Source organism: Macaca mulatta, chromosome 19 (genome assembly GCF_049350105.2).
Source record: "Macaca mulatta isolate MMU2019108-1 chromosome 19, T2T-MMU8v2.0, whole genome shotgun sequence".
NCBI lineage: Eukaryota > Metazoa > Chordata > Mammalia > Primates > Cercopithecidae > Macaca > Macaca mulatta.
Genome location: NC_133424.1, coordinates 58,141,534 through 58,158,027, shown reverse-complemented (window position 1 = coordinate 58,158,027; position 16,494 = coordinate 58,141,534). Strand labels below are relative to the sequence as shown.

General features: G+C 51.5%; 1 protein-coding gene across 40 annotated transcripts in view; it reads left to right on the top strand.

Moving 5' to 3' along the window:
• The window catches only part of EML2 (EMAP like 2), a 38,113-nt gene extending 26,001 nt beyond the window's left edge, over positions 1–12,112 (top strand). For 19 of the 40 annotated variants that reach the window (XM_015124286.3, XM_077980290.1, XM_077980301.1 and 16 more), the window contains 8 exons: positions 1,576–1,707; positions 3,075–3,142; positions 3,904–3,992; positions 4,199–4,296; positions 4,852–4,939; positions 6,345–6,440; positions 7,376–7,506; positions 11,729–12,112. In XM_015124286.3, coding sequence (XP_014979772.2) covers positions 1,576–1,707; positions 3,075–3,142; positions 3,904–3,992; positions 4,199–4,296; positions 4,852–4,939; positions 6,345–6,440; positions 7,376–7,506; positions 11,729–11,854 — 828 coding nt within the window. In that variant the 3' untranslated portion in view covers positions 11,855–12,112. Of the gene's footprint in view, positions 1–1,575; positions 1,708–3,074; positions 3,143–3,903; positions 3,993–4,198; positions 4,297–4,851; positions 4,940–6,344; positions 6,441–7,375; positions 7,888–8,763; positions 8,958–9,203; positions 9,287–9,514; positions 9,770–11,221; positions 11,632–11,728 lie in introns of those variants that run through there. The other 21 variants (XM_077980292.1, XM_077980295.1, XM_077980300.1 and 18 more) reach the window with 15 other exon arrangements.
• Positions 12,113–16,494: the final 4,382 nt, after the last annotated feature.

Genomic DNA, 16,494 nt, shown 5'->3' with positions numbered 1-16,494 from the left:
TGACCCAGTTAAATAACTCACCTACCGGGAAGCACTCTATTTATACTTTTTTTTTTTTTTTTAATTTTTGAGACAGAGTCTTACTCTGTCACCCAGGCTGGAGCGCAGTGGTACAATCTTGGCACATTGCAACCTCTGCCTCCCAGGTTCAAGCGCTTCTCCTGCCTTAGCCTCCCGAGTAGCTGGAATGACAGGCATGTACCACCACACCCAGCTAATTTTTGTATTAAAAACAGGTTTTCGCCATGTTGGTCAGACTGGTCTCAGACTCCTGACCTCAGGTGATCCACCCACCTCAGCCTCCCAAAGAGCTGGGATGACAGGCATGAACCACTGCGCCCAGCCCATACTATTACCTTGGCTATAATAATTATTAATTGTAATATTAATATTACTTTGGAACACCGAGGCTGGCAGATCACTTGACATCAGAAGTCGAGACCAGCCTGGGCAACATGGTGAAACACCATCTGTACTAAAAATACAAAACATTAGCTGGGCATGGTGGCGTGTGCCTGTAATCCCAGTTACTCAAGAGGCTGAGGCAGAAGAATTGCTTGAACCTGGGAGGTGGAGGTTGCAATGAGCTGAGATCCTACCACTGCACTCCAGTCTGGGTAACAGAGTGAGATCCCGTCTCAAAAAAAAACTTTGTTGTAAATAATAATAGTTAGACATTTCCATTTTGTGACCACATTCTCTGAATTATCCTTATGTTTAGCATTTTATTTATTTATTATATCACGCAGCCTGGAATGTAGTGGTGCCATTTTGGCTCACTGCAACCTCCATCTCCTGTGCTCAAGGGATCCTCCTGCCTCAGCTTCCCAAGTAGCTGGGACTACAGGTGTGCACCATCACACCTGGCAAATTTTTGTATTTTATGTAGAGATGGGGTTTTGCCATGTTGCCCAGGCTGGTCTCGAACTCCTGAGCTCAAACAATCTTCCTGCCTCAGCCTCCCAGAGTGCTGGGATTACCGGCCTGAGCCACCACACCCGGCCAGCATTTTCCATCCACGATTTGAGTGAGCACAAGAATGCTATGAGGCACACACACCAACTGGCTCCATTTTACAGACGATCAAGCTGAGGTTCCAAGGAGATGTCACCTGCCTAGGTGACTGCCCTCGGTCAGTAATAGAAGGCCGAGGGTCAGAGCCATCAGGTTTAGTGCCCTCCATGAGGTCCCTCAGACTTCTGGGCTCTGTCTGGCTGCAGGCAGACTCCACGAGGGCCTTCCCAGATCCTTGGAGCTGGAGACCTGGGAGGCGTGTGGCCAGAGTGCAGCCTGTTTGACCCCTGAGATCAAGCTCTGAGCCACCATGCCCTCCTGCCTCCCATTGTGCAAAGAAGAAAGCAGAGGTCCCTGGTGAAGGGGCAGGGTTTGCCTTGAGTCACACACTAGGGCATGGGTTCAGATGCCCAATCGAGGCCCCCTTCAGACACACCGGGAAAGGTCTTCCCTGGGTCCCGCTGGGGCAGGGTGAGTTATCCAGCACTTGTCTGGCATTAGGGTTGGGTGGGAAAAGGCCAGGGCTGCTGTCTCCATCCTGCTGTCCTCCTTTTCCACCAGGGCCATGTGGAAGAGCTGTGGGGCCTGGCCACACACCCCAGTCAGGCCCAGTTTGTGACCTGCGGGCAGGATAAGCTGGTGCATCTGTGGAGCTCAGAGTCCCACCAGCCCCTGTGGAGCAGGATCATCGAGGTGAGGGGCCCGGGGACTGGAAACGCACCGTCCTAACAGAACTACCTTTCCCCATGTGTCAGATCTCAGCACATTAGACTGAAACCAAACAAGGTCTTTTTTTTTTTTTTTCCTCTTTGAGATGGAGTCTCATTCTGTCACCCAGGCTGGAGGGCAATGGCATGATTTCGGCTCACTGCAACCTCCACCTCCCGGGTTCAAGCGATTCTTCTGCCTCAGCCTCCCACTCGAGTAGCTGGGATTCCAGGCACACACCACCACACCCAGCTAATTTTTGTATTTTTAGTAGAGACGGGGTTTCACCATGTTGGTGAGGCTGGTCTCAAACTGACCTCATGATCCGCCCACCTTGGCCTCCCAAAGTGCTGGGATTACAGACATGAGCCACCAAGCCTGGCCCAAACAAGGTCTTTTTAAGCAGGGTGGGGGTTTTGTCCAGGGAATTGGGTGCTTAGAAGCTCTCTCAGAAGGGGTGGAGGAGTAGGTTCCTGACTGGAAGGGAGCCCAGGACGACACAGAACCATCCTGTCGGGAGCTGCCATGAGGAGCGGGGAGTCAGGAGCCGCTGAGTTCAAGGAAGGTGTGACTGCTGCAACAGTCAAGTGTAGAGCTACACTGTCCCATAGGGTAACCACTGGCCACACATGGCTATTCACAGTTAATTAAAATGTAAACAGAATAAAAATTTCAGCTGGGTGTGGTGGCTCACACCTGTAATCCCAGCACTTTAGGAGGCCGAGGCAGGTAGATTGTGTGAATCTAGGAGTTTGAGACCAACCTGGGCAACATGGCAAAACCCCATCTCTACAAAAAACAAAACAAAACAAAAATCAGCTGGGCGTGGTGGTGGGTGCCTGTAATGTCAGCTACTTGGGAAACTGAGGCAGGAGAATTGCTTGAACTTGGGAGGCAGAGGTTGTAGTGAGCTGAGACCGTGCCACTGCACTCTAGCCTGGGCGACAGAGCGAAACTCCATCTCAAAAAAATAAATAAAAATTAAAAGAATTAAAAATAAAAGTAAAAAGAGTCTTAAAATTCTGGATGCCCTTTGTCCCAGCATTCCCACATCTAGGAAATTATCTAAAGAAGTTGTCTTGGATGAATAAAGCTGTGGGAATTTATAAGAGGAGTAAGGAAGGTTCCAGGGACAGCGGTGACAGGAGGAATGTCTTCTGTTCAGGCTAACATGTTACAGGAACGGAAAGAGGAATGGCTGCCATGGTGTCTGGGGTGGTGGTGTCCCAAAGGGCAGCAGAGGGAGGGGAGAGCCCTCATCCCAAGATTAGACTTGGCCCTGAGGCAAGAGAATGGCCAGATGGACATGGGGCCCCAGCTCTGAGCCCTGCCTCTTCTTTCTCCCTTCTCAGGACCCTGCCCGCTCAGCCGGCTTCCACCCCAGTGGCTCTGTCCTGGCTGTGGGTACAGTGACTGGCAGGTAAAGCTGAGGACGGCATTTCGGGAGGGCTTCTCTGCTCCCTGGGTAACTGGCCCTTCTTCCCTCTCTCCTACTTGCCCAAATCCCACTATTTAGCAAGCCCCGATCCCTCAATATTCCTCTGGCTCACTGCAGCCTCCGCCTCCCAGGTTCAAGCGATTCTCCTGCCTCAGCTTCCCGAGTAGCTGGGATTACAGGTGGCCACCACTATGCCTGGCTAATTTTTTTGATTTTTAATAGGGATGGGGTTTTACCATGTTGGCCAGGCTGGTCTTGAACTCCTGACCTCAAGTGATCCACCTGCCTCAGCCTCCCAAAGTGCTGGGATTACAGGCATGAGCCACCGCACCTGGCCTTGTTTTGTTTGGGATAGAGTCTTGCTCTGTTGCCCAGGCTGGAGTCCTGTAGCATGATCCCAGCTCACTCCAACCTCTGCCTCCCAGGTTCAAGCAATTCTCGTGCCTCAGCCCCCCGAGTAGCTGGGATTACAGGCACATGCGCCACCACGCCCGGCTAATTTTTGTATTTTTAGTAGAGGCGGGGTTTCGCTATGTTGGCCAGGCTGATTTTGAACTCTTGACCTCAAGTGATCCACCCACCTCGGCCTCCCAAAGTGCTGGGATTATAGACCTGAGCCACCGTGCCCAGCCCAGATCTTTTCTGGGGTCCTTCTGATCCCTCCCTCAGACCCCACAAATTGCCGCCCCTCTCTGTCAGATCATCTGACCCCTCCTCCCCCCCACCACGCCCTCTCCTTCAAGATGGCTGCTGCTGGACACGGAGACCCATGACCTGGTGGCTATCCACACAGACGGCAATGAACAGATCTCAGTGGTCAAATTCTCCCCAGGTAAGCGGCAGGCCTGGGACACCCAAGCGGCAGGGCCAGGGGACAGAGGCTCAGAGTTCTTGGCAGGGGGAGGGGTGGAGCCTTCGAAGGGAGGCCTATGAGGGACGCAGTGGGGATGGAGCTGGGGACTGTTGAGGGGGCTGAGTCTGGGCAAGGAGGGGGCGGAGCCTGGGTGCCTCCTCATAGCCCCCCTCCCCCTCCCCCAGACGGGGCGTACCTGGCCGTGGGCTCCCACGACAACTTGGTGTACGTGTACACGGTGGACCAGGGCGGCCGCAAGGTCAGCCGCCTGGGCAAGTGCTCGGTGAGTGGGCAGTGGCCCCCAGCCCGCGCCGCCACCCCGCCCAGGGGGTGCAGAATTAACCAATTTTCTACCTCAAGGGAGCGCAACTTTCAACACTCAACTGACTGTGCCCTGATCAGAGCAAGGAGTCTTGGCCCCGCCCACACATTCACCACCTCGTGTTCTAAGCCCGCCCCTTTGTGTAGCCCCGCCCCCACGTGCTAAGCTCACCATCTGTGTAGCCCCGCCCCTCACGTTCCGAGACCGCCCCTCTGTGTAGCCCCGCCCCTCACATTCTCGAAGCCAGCTCCTCTGTGTCTAGCTCTGCCCACCTGTTCTAAACTACCATTGTGTTCTAAGTGCTTTTTGTCTAGCCCTGCCCATCACAGTCTGGCCCCGCCCACAGTAGTCTGGCCCTGCCCCCACACTCCAAAGGCCTGTGTATCCTTCCTTTAGTCCCATTGTGTTCTTGCCCTACCTCTGTATTTGACCTTCCACTTTCCTGATTTAATCCTGTCCCCCTCTCCTTGGTTCCGCCCTCTGCAGCTCTAACACCATCCCTTCCCTCCCCCGCAGGGCCATTCCAGTTTTATCACCCACCTGGATTGGGCCCAGGACAGCAGCTGCTTTGTCACCAACTCCGGGGACTATGAGATTCTGTACTGTGAGTTCTCCGGGACCCAGAGACATTTCTTCCTCCGTCTCATTTGCAGACTTCCCTGAGTTCTGGGACAGGAGGCAGGGGCTTCAGGTCTCGCTCCCTTAGCATTCAAGGCTGGTTCTGATTTGGAATTCAGGGACTGCTGGCTTATTTTCCCCCTGGTGTACCCCACTTTTAGTCAGTTCCTCCCCTTTCTGGTTGGATGAGTAGGATGCAGGGATGCAGGTTTCTTTTTTACATTTTTAAATTTTTAATTTTTATTTATTATTATTATTGTTATATATTTTTTGAGACGGAGTCTTGCTCTGTCCCCCAGGCTGGAATGCAGTGGTGCGATCTTGGCTCACTGCAAGCTCCGCCTCCCGGGTTCAAATGATTCTCCTGCTTCAGCCTCCCGAGTAGCTGAGATTATAGGCACCTGCCACCACACCCATCTAATTTTTTAATATTTTTAGTAGAGACGGGGTTTCACCGTGTTAGCCAGGATGGTCTCAATCTCCTGACCTCGTGATCCGCCCGCTCGGCCTCCAAAGTGCTGGAATTACAGGTGTGAGCCACCGCGCCCAGCTGTTTAATTTTTATTTTTTGAGATGGAGTCTCACTGTGTTATCCAGGCTGGAGGGCAGTGGCACGATTTTGGCTCACTGCAACCTCCACCTCCTGGGTTCAAGCTATTCTCCTGCCTCAGCATCCCAAGTAGCTGGGATTACAGGAGCACACCACCATGCCCAACTAATATTTCTGTTTGTATTTTTTTTTGAAATGGAGTTTCCCTCTTGTCTCCCAGGCTGGAATGCAATGGTGTGATCTTGGCTCACTGCAGCCTCCACCTCCCAGGTTCAAGTGATTCTCCTGCCTCAGCCTCCTGAGTAGCTGGGATTACAGGTGTCTGCCACCACGCCCAGCTATTTTTTTTTTTTTTTTTTTTTTGTATTTTTAGTAGAGACGGGGTTTCGCCATGTTGGCCAGGATGATCTTAAACCCTGACCTCAGGTGATCCGCCTGCCTCGGCTTCCCAGAGTGCTGGGATTACAGGCATGAGCCACCACGCCCGGCCTAATTTTTGTATTTTTAGTAGAGATGGGGTTTCCGCATCTTGGCCAGGCTGGTCTCAAACTCCTGACCTCAGGTGATCCAACCGGACGCGGTGGCTCATGCCGCCTCCTGGGATTACAGACATGAGCCACCACGCCCTGCCAGATGCAGGTTTCAAAGCAGATGCTCCCGCTTATGCAGCTGGCTGTGAAGACCCAGCATGCAGCCTTCTCAGCCAGTCCTGACAGGTGGAATGAGCCCTGGGACCTTAACCTCCTCTGTCTTGGACCTCAGCTCCCACTGTCTAAGAAAGGGACGGGTTTCCTGTGTAGTTCTTCCAACTCTGAATGTCTCCTCCCATTTTCTGCCCCAGGGGACCCGGCTACCTGTAAGCAGATCACCAGTGCAGATGCTGTGAGGAACATGGAATGGGCCACAGCTACTTGTGTCCTGGGGTTTGGGGTGTTTGGTGAGTTCTGGAATGAGAGAGGTCTCCCTGAGGACAGGAGTTCTGAGAGACATCCCTGCTGGTGGTTTCCAGAGTCTTACTGTTTACCTCCAGTGTAGGAAGCTCACTCCTTTACTGCATGTGGGCTGTGTTTGTGTAAGAGGAAAGGGTAGGGTGAGATGACTGATTAGAGCTGTAATAAAATGAAACCAAATGGGCGTGGTGACTGGCCAGGAGAGACCACACTGCCGGTGCCCTAGCCAGCCATTCATTCAGGCACGAAATCAGCGAACACATATTCCCTGAGCAGTTCTGTGCCCGCTATGGGCTTGGCAGTGACCATGACTGAGGGCCCTGCTCTCCTGGGGCTCTCAGTCCAGTTGGGGAGGCAGACTTGTCCCCAGACAGTGCTGACGCAGAGTGAGCAGGGCTGGGACAGGGAAACCTAGGGTGGGGCATCTGGCCTAGTCTTGGAGGGAATCAGGGAGGGCTTCCTGGAGGAAGAGACATCTGAGCTAGGACCTGGAGGATGAGGAGTTACTTTCCAGGGCAGTGGAGAAGGAAAGCAGTCTCTAGGCAAAGGGAATAGCACATACAAAAGCCCAGGCGTGTCACAGAGCTTGGCATTCGGAGAAATGCAGGGAGGCAGGGTGGCCAAATCATTACAGAGTTTAACGGGAGCACTGATGAGGGATGAGGCTGGAGCAGTGCATGGGGCCCGCTGAGGCTTAGAACCATAGACCTTCTTCTAAGATCACCAGGGAGCCATGGAAGGGTTTTGAGCAGAGCAGGGGCAGGCTCGGATTCACATTTTAAGAAGGTCATTCTGGGTCGTATCCTTGGATAGATACAGGCTAGGTCGGAACAAATTAGGGTGGCTGGTGTGGCAGTCTGCTTCTCTTGGCAGTCCCTGGCTCCAGCTGACATCTTACAACTTACCTCCATCTTGCCCACAGGGATCTGGTCCGAGGGGGCGGATGGCACTGATATCAATGCTGTGGCCCGCTCCCATGATGGGAAGTTGCTGGCTTCAGCTGATGACTTTGGCAAAGTTCACCTGTTTAGTTACCCGTGCTGTCAGCCTCGAGTGAGTCCCTTGGGGAGATGGGGGTGGATAGGGGTAGCAAGCAGGGGTGGGGACAAGATTCAGGCAGCTCTGGTCCAACCCCACCCCTTCTCTGAGCCTCAGTTTCCCCATCTGTACAAGGAGGACAGTGGTCTTGATCCCAAGGGCCTTTCTTAATCCAAAGGTGGATGAATTTCAGAGTGTGCCATGCTGAAGACATGGTTCTCTTTTTTTTTTTGAGACGGAGTCTCGCGCTGTTGCCCAGGCTGGAGTGCAGTGGTGTGATCTCGGGTCCCTGCAAGCTCCGCCTCCCGGGTTCACGCCATTCTCCTGCCTCAGCCTCCCGAGTAGCTGGGACTACAGGCGCCCGCCACCTCGCCCGGCTAATTTTTTGTATTTTTAGTAGAGACAGGGTTTCACCATGGTCTCGATCTCCTGACTTCGTGATCCACCCACCTTGGCCTCCCAAAGTGCTGGGATTACAGGCGTGAGCCACGGTGCCCAGCCGAAGACATGGTTCTCTAAAATTCTGAGCAACTGTAATTCTGAGCTCTTTGGTTCTTTTATCCTTGTTAACTCAGTAAATATTTATTGAGCACCTACTATGTACCTGGGCACAGGATATACAACCAGATCTTACAAGTTTTTAAGGGAGGCCAAGGTCAGGTGCAGTGGCTCACACCTGTAATCACAACACTTTGCAAGACTGAGGCAGGAGGATCGCTTGAGGCCAGGAGTTCAAGACCAGGCTGGGCAACAAAGTGAGACCCCATCTCTACAAAACACACAAAATTAGCTGGGCATGGTGGTGCACGCCTGTAGTCCCAGCTACAAGAAAGTCTGAGGTGGGAGGATTGCTAGCCCAGGAGGTTGAGGCTGCAGTGAGCCATGATTGCACCACTGTACTCTAGCCTGGGCGATAGAACAAGACTTTATCTCAAAACAAAGACGAAAACAAACAAACAAAAAAGCTGGACGTTAATTTTACCATTCTCTGGTTCTAACAGAAGAGGGGTTGTTTCAGCATTTTCCTAGGAAATTTTCATGCATAAAAGCAGAAAGACTAGTACAGTGACCCCTCCTGTACCTGTTACCCATGTTCAACTATTACCAGATTTGGTATATTTATTTCATTTGTTTCTTCTTTCTCCTTTCTCTTCGTTTTTTATTTTTCAGACAGGGTCTCACTCTGTTGCCCAGGCTGGAGTGCAGTGGCATGGCACAATCTCGGCTCACTGCACCTTGACCTCCTGGACTCAAGCGGTCCTCCCACCTCAGCCTTCTGAGTAGTTAGGACTACAGGCGTGCATCACCACACCTGGCCAACTTTTGTATTTTTGATAGAGATAGGGTCCCTGTTGCCCAGGCTGGTCTTGATCTCCTAGACTTGAGCAATCCTTCCCACCTTAGTTTCCCAAAGTGCTGGGATTACAGGCATGAGCCACAGCACCTGTCCTGGTCTGTAGTTTTAAGAAACTGCATATGTAGCCAGGTGTGGTGGCTCATGCCTGTAATCCCAGCATTTTGGGATGCCAATGTGATGGACCACCTAAGGTCAGGAGTTTGAGACCAGCCTGACCAACATGGCGAAACCCCGTCTCTACTAAAAATACAAAAATTACCTGGGCGTGGTGGCAGGTGCCTGTAATCCCAGCTACTCAGGAGGCTGAGGCAGGAGAATCGTTTGAACCCGGGAAGCGGAGGTTGCAGTGAGCCAGGATCATGCCACTGCACTCCACTGAGCGACACCGCACTGAGTGACAGAGTGAGACTTTGTCTCAAAGAAAACCCACAAAAATTAGTCAAGCCTGGTGGTGCACGCCTGTAATCCCAGCTACTGGGGAGGGTGAGGCAGGAGAATTGCCTGGACCCAGGAGGCAGAGGCTGTAGTGAGCCAAGATCATGCCACTTTACTCCAGCCTGAGCGACAGCAAGGCTCTGTCTTTTTTTTTTTTTTTTTTTTTTGAGACAGAGTCTCACTCTGTCGCCCAGGCTGGAGTGCAGTGGCCGGATCTCAGCTCACTGCAAGCTCCGCCTCCCGGGTTTACGCCATTCTCCTGCCTCAGCCTCCCAAGTAGCTGGGACTACAGGCGCCCGCCACCTCGCCCGGCTAGTTTTTTGTATTTTTAGTAGAGACGGGGTTTCACCGTGTTAGCCAGGATGGTCTCGATCTCCTGACCTCGTGATCCGCCCGTCTCGGCCTCCCAAAGTGCTGGGATTACAGGCTTGCGCCACTGCGCCCGGCGGCTCTGTCTTAAAAAAAAAAAAAAAAAAAAAAAAAAAACACCACACACACAAAAACACATAGGCTATCTTTTAGCCCTCTAAATTAAGCATTCATGTTTAAAAAAACAAGGATAATTCTGGCCGGGCACGGTGGCTCACGCCTGTAATCCCAGCATTTTGGGAGGCCGAGGCAGGCGGATCACCTGAGGTCAAGAGTTCAAGACTAGCCTGGTCAACATGGTGAAACCCGGTCTCCACTAAAAATGCAAAAAAAGGAGTCGTGGGTGGTAGTGGGCGCCTGTGATCCCAGCTACACAGGAGGCTGAGGCATGAGAAATCACTTGAACTTGGGAGGCGGAGGTTGCAGTGAGCTGAGATTGCACCACTACACTCCAACCTGGGCAAAAGAGTGAGATTCTGTCTCAAAATAATAATAATAATAAAAAGAAGAATTCTTACATATCCACAAGCCTCTGACCACTCCTACTCATTAACATTAATTTCTTCTTCTTTTTTTTTGAGACAGAATTTCGCTCTTGTTGCCCAGGCTGGAGTGCGATGGCGCGATCTCAGCTTGCTGCAACCTCCGCCTCCTGGGTTCAAGCAATTCTCCTGCCTCAGCCTGCCAAGTAGCTGGGATTACAGGCTTGCGCCACCATGCCTGGCTAATTTTGTATTTTTAAAATAGAGACAGGGTTTCTCCATGTTGGTCAGGCTGGTCTTGAACTCCCAACCTCAGGCGATCCACCTGTCTCGGCCTCCCAAAGTGCTGGGATTACAGGCGTGAGCCATCATGCCCGGCAACATTAATTTCTTGTATGCCTCATCCCTAAGGAGGCAAAAACAAAACATCAATTCCTAAATATGATCTCATAGCCAGTACATATTCACATTTCCTTGATGTGCCCCAGACTGGCCTTCTACGGTTGGTTTGTTTGAATCAGGGTCCAAACTGCGTTTGCTTATGTCTCAAATCTCAGCATGTAGAACAGCCTTCCCCATGTGCATGCTGTTTCCTCTATTTATGCCATTAACTTGTTGAATAAACCAATTCAGTTGCCCTGCTGGGTTTTTTGTTGGTTTGTTTTTGTTTTTTTGACAGTCTCCCTCTGTCGCCCAGGCTGAAGTGCAGTGGCATGCTCTCGGCTCACTGCGACCTCTGCCGCCTGGGTTCAAGTGATTCTCATGCCTCAGCCTCCCAAGTAGCCGGGGCTACAGGCGTGTGCCACCACACCCAGCTAATTTTTTGTATTTTTAGTAGAGACGGGGTTTCACCATATTGGCCAGGCTGGTCTCGAACTCCTGACCTCAAGTAATCCACCTCCACCTCGGCCTCCCAAAGTGCTGGAATTACAGGTGTGAGCCACCACACGCAGCTGTTCTGGTTTTTTTTTTTTTTTTTTTTTTTTTGAGATGGAGTCTCACTCTGTCGCCAGGCTAGAGTGCAGTGTCACAATCTCGGCTCGCTGCAACCTCCGACTCCCTGGTTCAAGCGATTCTCCTGCCTCAGCCTCCGAAGTAGCTCAGATTACAGGCATGCTCCACCACGCCCAGCTAATTTTTATATTTTTAGTAGAGACGGGGTTTCATCATGTTGGCCAGGATGGTCTTGATATCCTGACCTTGTGATCCGCCTGCCTCGGCCTCCCAAAGTGCTGAGATTACAGGCGTGAGCCACTGCACCTGGCCTCCGTTGGTTCTTCAAGGGTTTATTAGCCCTGGCAACATTGGGACACCCCATCGCTATGAAAGTAAAAAAAATTAGCCAGGTGTGGTGGCGCTTATCTGTGATCCCAGCTACTCGGGAGACTGAGGTGGGAGGATCCCTTGAGCCCAGGAGGTTGAGGCTACATTGAAGCTGTGCTCATGCCTCAGTGACTTCACTCTAACCTAAGTGATTTAAAAAAAAAAAAAAAAAGAGGAAGAGCAGAGAAGAACTGGGTCAAGACAAGAGGACCATGATGGAGTGGCATTGTCCCCACTGACCTTTCTTTACTTACTTCTTTCCTTATAACAGGCCCTCAGCCACAAGTACGGTGGACACAGCAGCCACGTGACAAATGTGGCCTTCTTGTGGGATGACAGCATGGCCCTGACCACGGGGGGCAAGGACACCAGTGTGCTACAGTGGCGGGTGGTCTGATGAGGCCAGGGAAGAGTCAGGTGTCAGGGCAGGAATTCTATTTTCGGGAGATGTCTATTGCCGAGTAGAGTAATATATACCCAGAGTATGTCTATAGCAGAGGGGTTTATGGGGGCGGGAGGGTAGACTGACAGAAGTCTCTATTTATCCGGGTGGGATGAGGGAATCACATTGCTTTGGGGATCCACTGGTGTTTGGTTTGGGGTGTTTTTTAAGTTTTTTCTTTTATATCATCCAGAAATAAAGACACGTGCGCTATGGTGTGTCCGGGTCTGTGTATTTGTATGGTGTGTACCTACACAGTTGTGTATGTGTATGGATGTGTGTGTGTATTAGTGTATTAGCCCGTTTTCATGCTGCTGATAAAGACATACCTGAGACTGGACAATGAAACGCACATCTCACATGACGGCAGAGAAGAGAAGAGACTTTGTGCAGAGAAATGCCACTCTTTTTTTTTTTTTTTTTTTTTTTTGAGACGGAGTTTCGCTCTGTCACCCAGGCTGGAGTGCAGTAGTGCCATCTCGGTTCACTGCAAGCTCCCCCTCCCGGGTTTACTTATGCCATTCTCCTGCCTCAGCCTCCTGAGTAGCTGGGACTATAGGTGCCCACCACCATGCCCAGCTAATTTTTTGTATTTTTAGTAGAGACGGGGTTTCACCATGTTAGCCAGGATGGTCTCGGTCTCCTGATTTCACGATCCGCCCACCTCGGCCTCCCAGAGTGCTGGGATTACAGGCATAAGCCACTGTGCCCGGCCAAAATGCCACTTTTTAAAACCATCAGATCTTGTGAGACTCATTCACTATCAACAAGAACAGCATGTGAAAGACCTGCCCCAAGATTTAATTACCTCCCACCAGTTCCCTCCCACAACACCTGGGAATTCAAGATGAGATTTGGGTGGGGACCCCACCAAACCATATCAGTGTGTTACAGTGCTTGTAATGAGGGACCGTTGTTATTTAGGTCTTCATTGGAAGCAAGCAATAGAAACCATCTTGCTCTAACTTGGATTAAAATAAAACTTTCTGGCCCGGTGCGGTGGTCCACACCTGCAATCTCAGCACTCTGGAAAGCTGAGGCAGGTGGATTACCTGAATTAAGGAGTTCCAGACCAGCCTGGCCAACATGGTGAAACCCTATCTCTTAAAAAATACAAAACAATTATCCAGGTGTGGTGGCGGGCACCTGTAGTCCCAGCTACTCGGAGGCTGAGGCAGGAGAATTGCTTGAACCTGGGAGGCAGAGGTTGCCGTGAGCCGAGATCGCGCCACTGCACTCCAGTCTGGGTAACAGAGTGAGACTCTGTCTCAAGAAAATTAAAATAACATAAAATAAAACTTTTTTTTTTTTTTTTTAAGATGGTGTCTTGCTCTGTCTCCCAGGCTGGGGTGCAGTGCCATGATCTCGGTTCACTGCAACCTCTGCCTCTCAGGTTCAAGCGATTCTCCTGCCTCAGCCTCCTGAGTAGCTGGGAACACAGGTGCTTGCCACAACACCTGGCAAATTTTTGTATTTTTTTCTTTTTTTTTTTTTTTTTTTTTTGAGACGGAGTCTCGCGCTGTCACCCAGGCTGGAGTGCAGTGGCCAGATCTCAGCTCACTGCAAGCTCCGCCTCCCGGGTTCATGCCATTCTCCTGCCTCCGCCTTCCGAGTAGCTGGGACTACAGGCGTCCGCCACCTCGGCCAGCTAGTTTTTTGTATTTTTTAGTAGAGACGGGGTTTCACCGTGTTAACCAGGATGGTCTCGATCTCCTGACCTCGTGATCCGCCCGTCTCGGCCTCCCAAAGTGCTGGGATTACAGGCTTGAGCCACGGCGCCCGGCCCCTTTTTTTTTTTTTTCTTTTAGACGGAGTCTCACTCTGTCACCCAGGCTGGAGTGCAGTGGCGTGATCTCGGCTCTCTGCAAGGTCCGCTTCCTGGGTTCACGCCATTCTCCTGCCTCAACCTCCCAAGTAGCTGAGACTACAGGCGACTGCCACCATGCCCAGCTAATTTTTTTTTTTTTTGTATTTTTAGACGAGGTTTCACTGTGTTAGTCAAGATGGTCTCGATCTCCTGACCTCGTGATCTGCCCACCTCGGCCTCCCAAAATGCTGGGATTACAAGCGCGAGCCACCGTGCCCGGCCTGTATTTTTTAATAAAGAGTTTTCACCATGTTGGCCAGGTCGGTCTCGAACTGACCTCAGGTGATCTGCCCGCCTTAGCCTCCCAGAGTGCTGGGAATACAGGTATGAGCCACCATACCCGGGCTGATCCTTCACTTTTATAAAAGCCAGCACCCTCTACAGTCACATTGTCTTATGCACCAGCCATTTGAACCCTCCCTTTCTGAACTTGTCCACTGCGGAACTCCCATTCAGCCAGCAGTGACCAGACCTATGCTGGAGATAGGATACCAGCCCCAGTGAGACCCAAGCCATCACAACCCTTAGGGCAGAAGGGACAGGGAGGGAATTTGTTACCCATCTCCAGGGACAGACAGAGTTCCCAGAGGAGCTGTGGTTCAGAGGAAGGGGCCACGGCCACTGTGGGACTAAGGGAAGCAGTAAGGGGCCCAGGAAGTGAATGTACCCTGACCTATCTCCACCGACCCCGTGGATGGAGTTTGCACTAGCCTTATCCTATCACCCTTAGGTCTAGAAGACAGTTTTCTGCTGCTCTTGGGTCAAAGCCTCTTCTCCTCCTCCCTTCACTCCCTACCTTTCATCCCTTCACTACCTACCTTTCATTGCCCAGGTTCTGGGAAAGTGGCCCAGCGCTGCGAAAGCGGCCCGTTCATTGGGAATCCGGGTGCTCTTTCGACCCCTGGTGGCCAGACTTGGACCTACATGGAAAAATGCACCAAGAAAGTTCTGCTGGAAAAGTGCTGGTGATTCTCCACGTGACCCTCCTCCACCCCAGGGTCACTCTCAGCCTTCCTTCCCTAGCTCGGGGCCCTGGGAGACTGCCGTGTGCAAACTCTATCCGCAGGGTCGGTGGAGAGAGGTCAGGATATTTGCTTCCTGGGCCCCTCCCTGCATCCTGCACTCACAGTGGCTGTGGTTCCCCTCCTCTGAGCCGCAGCTCCTCTGGGAACTCGAGCAGTCCCTGGAGACGGTAATAGACTCCCTCCCTGTCCCTTCTGCCCTAGGCTGGCGATGGCTTCGTGCCCACTTCGGCTGGTCCCCTGGTGCCGCCCCATCCTTTGTGGCTTTCTCCACTCTGCCCATCTCTCCATAAACTGCCCATAAACGCTCCCAGTTAAACTCGGGACTGGCCACTTGCTTCCCTCCAGGACCCTGATCAAGTCTCAGCATAAATTTAGGGTAAGCCAGAGAGAGAAGGGGACCCTAAGCCCACCAATGAGCATTCAGAATTTATCTTTTTATTATTATTATTATTTGAGTCATTCTCACTCTGTTGCCCAGGCTGAAGTGCAATGGCACGATCTTGGCTCACTGCAACCTCCACCTCCTGGGTTCAAGCAATTCTCCTGCCTCAGCCTCCCAAGTACCTGGGATTACGGGCATCCACCACCACACCCAACTAATTTTTGTATTTCTACTAGAGATGGGGTTTTGCCATGTTGGCCAGTCTGGTTTGAACTCCTCAACTCAAGTGATCTGCCCACCTCAGCCTCCCAAAGTGCTGGGATTACAGATGTGAGCCACCGCACCTGGCCAATATCCTGAGTCTTGATTTGGGTGTTTAATTACATGGTATATTCAATTTTCAGGATTCCTTATACTGTTCCCTTAAGATCTGAACATTTTAATTAAATTTTTTGAGACTAATTGTTAATTAAATGTAATTTTTAATTACATTTATTTTTTAATCACGGTTAATTTTTAATTTTTTTTTTTTTTTTTTTTTGGTAGAGATGGGGGTCTCACTTTGTTGTCCAGGCTGGTCTCAAACTCCTGGGATCAAGTGATCCTCCCACCTCGGCCTCCCAAAGTGCTGGGATTACAAGCATGAGCCACAGAGCTTGACTGCCCCTTTTTCCCTCTCTGTTTCCCAGGCTGTAGTGCAGTGGTGTGATCTTGGCTTACTGCAATCTCTGCCTCCTGGGCTCAGGTGATCCTCCCACCTTGGCCTTTGCAGTAGCTGGGACCACAGGCACGCACCACCACCCAGCTGGCTAGTTAAAATAAATTTTTTTTTCTGTAGAGACAGAGTCTTGCTATGTTGCCCAGGTTGATCTCAAACTCCTGGCTTCAAATGATCCCCCTGCCTTGGCCTCCTAAAGTGATGGGATTACAGGCATGAACCACCATACCTGGCCTACATTTTAATTTTAATTTAAAAATAAACAAAAAGGCCGGGCGCGGTGGCTCAAGCCTGTAATCCCAGCACTTTGGGAGGCCGAGACGGGTGGATCACGAGGTCAGGAGATCGAGACTATCCTGGCTAACACGGTGAAACCCCGTCTCTACTAAAAAATACAAAAAAAAAACTAGCCGGGCGAGGTGGCGGGCGCCTGTAGTCCCAGCTACTCGGGAGGCTGAGGCAGGAGAATGGCGTGAACCCGGGAGGCGGAGCTTGCAGTGAGCTGAGATCCGGCCACTGCACTCCAGCCTGGGCGACAGAGCGAGACTCCGTCTCAAAAAAAAAAAAGAGCCAGGCACGATGGCTCATGCCTGTAATCCCAGC